The sequence below is a fragment of the Agelaius phoeniceus genome, chromosome 15, assembly GCF_051311805.1.
Source record: "Agelaius phoeniceus isolate bAgePho1 chromosome 15, bAgePho1.hap1, whole genome shotgun sequence".
NCBI classification, from domain to species: domain Eukaryota; kingdom Metazoa; phylum Chordata; class Aves; order Passeriformes; family Icteridae; genus Agelaius; species Agelaius phoeniceus.
In genome coordinates, this window is record NC_135279.1 from 16,441,788 (window position 1) to 16,449,789 (window position 8,002).

Here is an 8,002-nt window from a genome sequence, read left to right on the forward strand (position 1 = left end):
GAGAACCTTGACAGGTTCTTAATATGTATTTATTTGTCATCATAATGGTGTCACTTCAAAGCTTAATTTTGTACTTATGACAGATGGGGTATGGGAATTGCAAGCTGTGTATTCAGTGCCTCTAAACAACATCATCAATCATCTACTCTGAGTTATATAAACCCAGAAGAGTGTTGGGAGCTCTTCAAATCTGCCAGCGTTTACTTTCTGTCTCATTCTTCTGATGATCTGAAAATGGTTCTTTATGTTTATAGATGAAAAGACAGAGACATTTCCATGGACAAATTTCTTCAAATGTCTCTGTAATAAATGTTTTTTCTAGTCCGCTGTCTCGTATGTGAAGTCCAATATTATTCATGGTAAGGAGATACGGTCGAGTAACTTTCCTTTTGGTGGAGTCTCTAAATTCTGATGATCTGTGCTATCCATGGGAGGTGGGAAGGGTTAGAAGGGAGTGTTGGGTGTGTGGTGTGTGAGGAGGCCCTGGTGGAGACATGGCAGGTGTTTTGTTGATCCCCAGGGCTATTGCTGGCCTTCTGAAAATGAGTCAGGAGGAGTCGTATGATATTCCCTTGTGTGGTTTGGACTGAAATGGCCAAGTTTGGGTTCCATATCCCTTTGCATCAAGAGTGGTAGTCACACATGCTTTGAGGAGTCCATGTGCTGAAGAATGGTGATGTTGCCTTTGAGGTGGTACTTGGATGTGTGGGTCTTTGACAGAGCTGGAAATAATTTGTGGCCTGTATGACATTTCCCTCTGGTTTTAGTAATATGGAGGAGCAGAATAATGTTAGTTGTGATGTTTGGGCTCTGAGAAGCTGTGCACATTAGCTTTCTTCCAATGATGTTCAATTACAAAATTTGCTGTCATGTTATGTTTTGGCAGAGAGAAGAAGTCTGTGTATGCAGAGACAGGGCTGGTGCTGGAGTTCAGTGTGATACAGTTCAAAATGAATGAATGAATTGTGTCCAGTTCTGTTTGTCCTGGTATTTAGATGAGGCCCCAGCTGTGGTTCCAAGCTTTTCCTTTCTCTTTGTGTCCAAGGCAATGACAGTGTGGGGCCTGTGGAGTGACTCCTGTGTGAGGCCCCTGTGTATTGGTTCCAGTCCAGTTTCCCGGGTTGTGTATATCCTGCAGTTGAGCCAATCTGCAATGTGAGGCCATGATTGATACTCTTGTGGTGTTTTCCCACTCTTGGCTGGGTTGATGTCAGTTTCTTTGCGTAATTGGTTTTGTTTGGATTGTTTGCTGTTTTGCTTGTATTTTTCTTCTTCTGTATTTTTTGGAGTAAAGTTATCCTCATTGATCCTGGCAATTCTGCAAACTCCAAAACATATAATTATCCAGTAGGGAGAGTATCTCTCATCCATCCCTTGGAGCTGTACATGTAATCGTCTTATCCTAGACACACGGAATCATAGAAAGGTTTTTTGTTGAAAACCAGCTTAAAGATCCTCTCATTCACCCTCCTCTGCCATGGGCAGGGACATCTTCCACCAGAGCAGGTGGCTCAGAGCCCCAGCCAGCCTGACCTTGAATATTTCATTCAAGAAATAGAACTTCATGAATGGATGTTTCCCCAAGCTGTTGCTTTCTCTGTGGGCAACGCAGAACCAAAATTTCTGTTTGTGTTGATGGTGAAAGCAAAGGCTGTGAATGGAGAGTGAGGAGGGTGAGAGCTCAGTTCTGTGCCAGGCAAATGGGGGACTCAGTGTGGGTTTGGCAGAGAAATGGTTTGATTTCATGCTTGGTGCCACAGGCAGTGCCCTTGCTGTTCTGATCCTGGTGTCTCTGTCATGAAAGACAATGACAGTCCTCCAACAAAACAATTTTGCACAGTAACTGTTCATGTAGAACCATAATTGTTGGCTGGAAGAGCTAATTAATCCTGTGTGAAACCTCCATTATCTGTATCTCTATGCCACAATATGATATAGAGTTTCTTCAGAATTGCAATTGCACGTCCACTCAGGCCTTTGTTTACAGAAAGGTTGAAGCCCATTTTCACAATTCTGGTCAGTACTTTTAAATACAAAAGGATGCCTGAAGTTTTTCAGGACATCCTTTCTTCAGTCACTTAGGACTGAATGGTGTGTGGGGAATATGAGGCAGAAGTGACAGGGGAACCTGCTGTAAATTGTCAGAAGATTTACGTTGAGAAAGAGGCTGATGAGAAGCTGATTAAAATGATGGTTTCATAACTGTGCCAGGTGAGCAGGCCATGCAATAGAAAGAGTTGATGAGGAGAGGACTCATTGTTCAAATGAACCCACCAGGCTCTTGTCCCATCTAAGTCCTCAGGGCCACACACCTGCTGATTCTCAATGTCTTCTATGCTTTCAGTGATGAATTTTCAGGCATGCAATAAAGGCCTAGAAGATTTCACAGTGAGCATCTCTGACTCGTTGTTGTCTTCTAATGCTTCTTTGCCCTGTCTGATCTATATTTTGGGGTCTCTGTGGGTTTTTGCTTTGTTTTGTTGTTCCTTGATTTACTCAGTAGGTGGGTATCCTTACTATTGTCAACAATCCATCTGTTTTGAGCAATGTCTGGTGTGGTAATGTCCCCTGCTCCAGTGGGAGTGGAAGGCAGGAGATATGAAAGTGACTTTGTGTTCTGTTCCTGTTGGGAGAATTAGATATAAATATGACTTTAGTCGACTTTGCCTCTCTGTGGAACAGAGCATGTGATAAAGATAGGGAGGAGATTCTCCCTAAGCCAATGGTGTGATGAGCCATTCTCAGTTGGATGACTGCTGACCTTTTAGTATGATTGTTTATCATTTGTGTGCTCTAGAATCCTTCAGTTCCTTATCATAATGGTGGTGAGCAGACAATTGTAGCTCCCTTCTGGGTGTGGCTGCAGTGCATTATCATCTCATGAGAGATGTGAGCAGTGAGGAGATGGCCACAAGCAAAACCTCACAGTGGCCTGGTGTGGAAGAAAAAGCAGAGAGGGGAGCTCTGTGTGTGAGGCTAGAGAAGAACTGGGTCATTGCCTTGCTGGTCACATGTCACAGATAACACCAGGCTGTGCCTGCTGGAGTGCAGTGGGATCTGAGTTGGTTCTGTAGAGCAAGGCAGACCCACAAAATGTCATTGCATCTGTCCATTTCCATGTGTTTCTGAGTCTTGCATTGCTCGTGGTCATGAGCTCAGCCTCAGGGTGTCTGATCTCATGTGGAAGGTCTCCTGTGTGCCAGCTGCCCCAGTGCAGGTGCAGTTGCCACACCCAGCTGTGATGTTTCCAGCTGCACAGAGGAAGGGTTTGACAAGCACTCCTGGTGTGCTCAGCCAGGTACCTTTTGTCTGTAGTGTAATCATGCAGGATCATCTGTGCTGCAGCTGTCCAAGTGCAGAGTGAGCAGGCAGCCCAGGCAAGGTTTCCATGGACAGAGCAGGGCCCAGTGGGAGAAGGTGTGCAGTGTCCCCCAGGCCATCCCCCAGAGGAACATGCTGGGCAATCAGCTGGAGGCTGTCAAATGGCTGAGGAACAGGCTGGAGAGTCACCTGCAGAGAGTTACAGGCAGTGGCTCCATGTCCAGGTGCAAAGCAGGGACTTGTGCTGTCCCTCAAGGGCCCTGACTGGGCCCAGTTTTGTTCAGCACCTGCATGGCCAATGGGATTGAGGCACCTTCAGACAATTTGCAGCTGACACAATTGGAGTTGATTCAGTGCAGGGCAGATATGGCAGCCAGGGATGGGCTGGAGAAGTGGCCCCGTGCAGCCATCATGGAATGGATCAAAGTGCAAGGTCCTGAAGCTGGGGTGGAGCAATCCCCAGTTGAAAGAGAGAGTGGGGGATAGGGAAGAGCTTTGCAGAGAAGTGCTTTGGGTTATTGGTGGGTGATGAGGTGGGACATGAGCTGCCCATGGGCACCTGCTGCTGGAATTGTGTCCTGCACTGCATGACAATCTCTCTGCCTGGCAGGTCGAGCATGGTCCCCCCTCCCCTCTGAACTCTTTTTGTGAGAGTATAGACTGCATGGGGATCTTGGGCCAATATCCCACTGGACATGCCAGAGTTCCCAGAAGGATCATGGAAGTGGCCTGAGGGCTGGAACATTTCTGTTATGATGAAGGACTGCAGTAGTTTGTGTCTTCAAACATAGAGAAATGATAGATCTGTGTAGACTTTTCAAAGTTTGTTTGTGCTCTTTCATGTATGAATAAGTTTTTAGGAAATATGGACAGAGCTCTGTTTACCTGGGCCAGCTGTTGTAGAATTGCCAAGAAGTGTTTTTAACTAAGAGAAGGGAGGTTTTGATTAGGAGGAAGCTTTTCAGTGTGAGTTGTGACAAAAGAGAAGATATTGCCTATAGAAGTTTTGGACATGTCTCCAACATTCAAGTCTAGCAGAAAGTGTTACTTTTCATGTCGGTTGTGTGGATTAATTGGCCTTTAGAGAAAGTTTAACTTGGGAACTGAAAATATTGTTTGACTCTATGAAGGACTCAGCGTTGCTTTGCAGTTTCGATTGTCAGGCACACAGATATGGAGATGGAAATGAAGCAAGTTTAATGAGTCAGAAGGAAAGGAGTAAATGTAATTCTGCTATTTTGGGGTAGGGTATGCTTACCTTGCTTTAGGCTGATCTATATCTCCAACTAATTCATCTCAATAAATGAAGAATATAATGAATAACAATTCATGTGACAAAGTGAGAAAAAGCTCTTGAAGTCTTCCCTATATTATCCTTTATTGCTACTGCAGATGGGCCGTCATTTTCTTAAGAGCAGTTGAATTCCATTCTTTACTCCACTGCAATGAGTATTTGCTTCTTACTGTTCAATGTGACTGAAAAGAATGCCCTGAAAGCATCCGGCAGCACATGTCAGATAGAAAGGCCTTGGAGTGGAATTAAGGCAGAGCTGTTGCTGTGGGTGTTTGCAGTCGGGGAGAGCCCCCGGGGCCGGTGCAGGCGCTGAGCCCCGGCCAAAGCCGGGCCCCGTTGAGCGCGGGCATGCGGCGGCTGCAGTGTCGCGGCGGCGCCTCCGGGTGTCGCTGTTGTCCGGCGCCGAGCGGCGCTGGAGCCGCCGCCGCCGCCGCCGCAGCGTCCTGCCCCCGCAGGCTGCTCGCTCGGCCGGCGCCGGCCACAGCGGCAGCGGCACCGCCAGCAGCAGCAGCGGCGAGAGGCGGCGAGAGGCGGCGAGAGGCGGCGCGGCGAGCTGGGTGTGTTTGAGCGGTGTCTGCTTTGGGCGGCGAGAGCGGCTGGAAGGGAGGCAGGGCAGCGGCAGTCGGCAGGAGCGCGGCGAGCGCAGTGGGCAGAGAATGGCGGTGAGGCAGAGGCGCGGGCCGGGCGGCGGGCGAGCGCTGCTGGCCGCGCTGCTGCTGCTGCTGCTGTGCGTGTGGTGCCGGGCGGCGGCCGAGCGGCTCCGCTACGCCATCCCCGAGGAGCTGGGCAGAGGCTCGCTCGTGGGGCCGCTGGCGCGGGACCTGGGGCTCAGCGCGGACGAGCTGCCGGCGCGCAAGCTGCGGCTGAGCGAGGAGAAGCAATACTTCACTGTGAATGAGGAGAACGGGAACCTGTATGTGAACGAGAGGCTGGACCGGGAGGAGATGTGCGGCGCATCTGTGAGGTGTTCTGTCAGCTTCGAGGTGCTGGTACACAACCCGCTGAATATTTTCCACGTCGAAGTGGGCATTGAGGACGTGAATGACAACTCCCCAGTCTTCAGCAAGGCTGTTCTCGACCTGGAGATTGGTGAATGGACGGTTCCCGGTGCTCGTTTTCCTCTAGAGATGGCGCGAGATGCAGACGCAGGAAGCAACTCAATGCTGACTTACACACTTACCAGCAACCCGTCGTTCTCACTGTCCATGCAGGAAAAGCCGGGTGGAAGCAAGCTGCCAGAGTTAGTACTGGAGAGAATGTTGGACCGGGAGAAGCAGAGTTCCTTTGAGCTGGTGCTAATGGCGGTGGACGGCGGGGATCCCGCGAGGTCCGGGACTGTCCAGGTTCGCATCAACGTGACAGACGCAAACGACAACCCGCCCGTGTTCAGCAAAAACCTCTACGAGGCGCGAGTGTCAGAGAATTTGCCACTGGGGTCGGTGGTGCTGCAGATACGGGCCACGGATGCTGATGCAGGCTCGAATGGGCGAGTGTCCTACTCCTTTGGCAGCGTCCTGGAACCTGTCAGGGAGTTGTTCACTATCGACAGCGAGAGCGGGGAAGTGAGGACAGCGGGGGCTCTCGATTTCGAGGGACAGAGTGAATACATCTTCGGCGTGGAGGCAAGAGACGGTGGCGGGCTCACGAGTCACTGCGAAGTGCAGATCGACATCACAGACGAGAATGACAACGCGCCCGAGATCACGATTCTGTCACTCTCGAGTCCCGTGCCCGAGGACACACCGGTGGGCACCGTGGTAGCCGTGCTGAAAGTGCGGGACAGAGACTCCGGCGAGAACGGTCAGGTGTCGTGCTCGCTGTCGGGAGAGGCGCCGCTGTCGATCGTGGCGTCGTCGGGCGGCTCGTACAAGGTGGTGACATCGGGCGCGCTGGACCGCGAGCAGGCGTCGGAGCAGCGCGTGACGGTGGTGGCCCGGGACCGGGGCAGGCCGGCGCTGTGGAGCAGCAGGGAGCTGGTGCTGGAGGTGTCGGACGTGAACGACAACGCGCCGGTGTTCGAGGAGGCGGCGTACAGCGCGTACGTGGCGGAGAACAACGCGGCGGGCGCGCTGGTGCTGCGCGTGCAGGCGCGGGACGCGGACGCGGGCGCCAACGGGCGCGTGAGCTACTGGCTGGCGGGCGGCAGCGCGGGCGCGGCGGGCGCGGCGCCGCTGGTGTCGGTGGAGGCGCGGAGCGGCGCGCTGTACGCGCAGCGCTCCTTGGACTACGAGCAGTGCCGCGAGTTCACGGTGGCCGTGCGGGCGCAGGACGGCGGCTCGCCGGCGCGCAGCTCCACGGCCACGGTGCGCGTCTTCGTGCTGGACCGCAACGACAACGCGCCCAGGGTGCTCTGGCCCGCGGCGGCGGCGGCGGGAGAGGGTCCGGGAGGGGCGGCGGCGGCGGCGCCTTTCGAGGTGGTTCCGCGCTCGGCCGAGGCCGGCTACCTGGTGGCCAAGGTGGTGGCGGTGGACGCGGACGCGGGGCGCAACGCGTGGCTGTCCTACGAGCTGGTGCAGGCGTCGGAGCCGGCGCTGTTCCGCGTGGGGCTGCACAGCGGCGAGGTGCGCACGGCGCGCGCCGTGGGCGAGCGGGACGCGGCCAAGCAGCGGCTGGTGGCCGTGGTGAAGGACCACGGGCAGCCGGCGCTGTCGGCCACGGCCACGCTGCACGTGGTGCTGGCCGAGAGCTTGCAGGAGGCGCTGCCGGAGCTGAGCGAGCGGCCGGCGGGCGCCGAGGCGGCGGCGGCGGCGGCCGAGCTGCAGTTCTACCTGGTGCTGGCGCTGGCGCTGCTCTCGGCGCTCTTGGTGCTGAGCGTGGCGCTGGCCGTGCTGGCGCGGCTGCGCCGGGCCGGGCCGCCCGCCGTGCTGCGCTGCCTGGGCGCGCAGCGCTTCTCGCTGGCCGGCGCCGCCTTCCCGGCCGACTTCTGCGAGGGCACCTTGCCCTACTCCTACAACCTGTGCGTGCCGCCGCCCGCCCGCGCCCTGCCCGAGGCCGCTTGGCCGCCGCCGCCGGTGCCCATCCTGTCGGCGGAGGAGCTTCTGGGCGGCGATTCCTGCGACAAACCGAGCCCGAGCACTGACCTCGTCGAGGCTGAGCCGCCTGCCAATCCTGATGCACCACAGGTCTGTAAATTTTGAGCTTCTTCTTTTTTTAGAAGTTCCCGAAACGTCATCTTTTTTTCCCACGTAGGTTTTTTTTTTTGCCTGGTGTGAGTGGGGATTCGTCATCTGTATCCTCACGTAGCAGTGGGAGTTTGTCTTTTTTTTTCTCGGTTTTAGATGACAGGCTTTAGATGACAGGCTCTGACTGTAGCTCTCCTTTCGGCTAGGAGCGGTGTTTCTCAGTGTTTCTCCTTGATTCCCGGAGTTGTGTTTATGTGAGTTGCAC

At 54.0% G+C, this 8,002-nt stretch overlaps 1 protein-coding gene across 11 annotated transcripts in view; it reads left to right on the top strand.

Annotated features, from left to right (window-relative positions):
- Positions 1-8,002, top strand: part of LOC129126975 (protocadherin gamma-C5-like) — a 224,788-nt gene that overhangs the window by 141,506 nt on the left and 75,280 nt on the right. Inside the window, exon 1 of one of the 11 annotated variants that reach the window (XM_077186326.1) lies at positions 5,028-7,737. The exons of the other annotated variants lie outside the window; for them this stretch is intronic. Within the exon in view, the coding sequence (XP_077042441.1) occupies positions 5,272-7,737 (2,466 nt within the window). The 5' untranslated portion in view covers positions 5,028-5,271. Of the gene's footprint in view, positions 1-5,027; positions 7,738-8,002 lie in introns of those variants that run through there. 11 annotated transcript variants of the gene reach the window in all.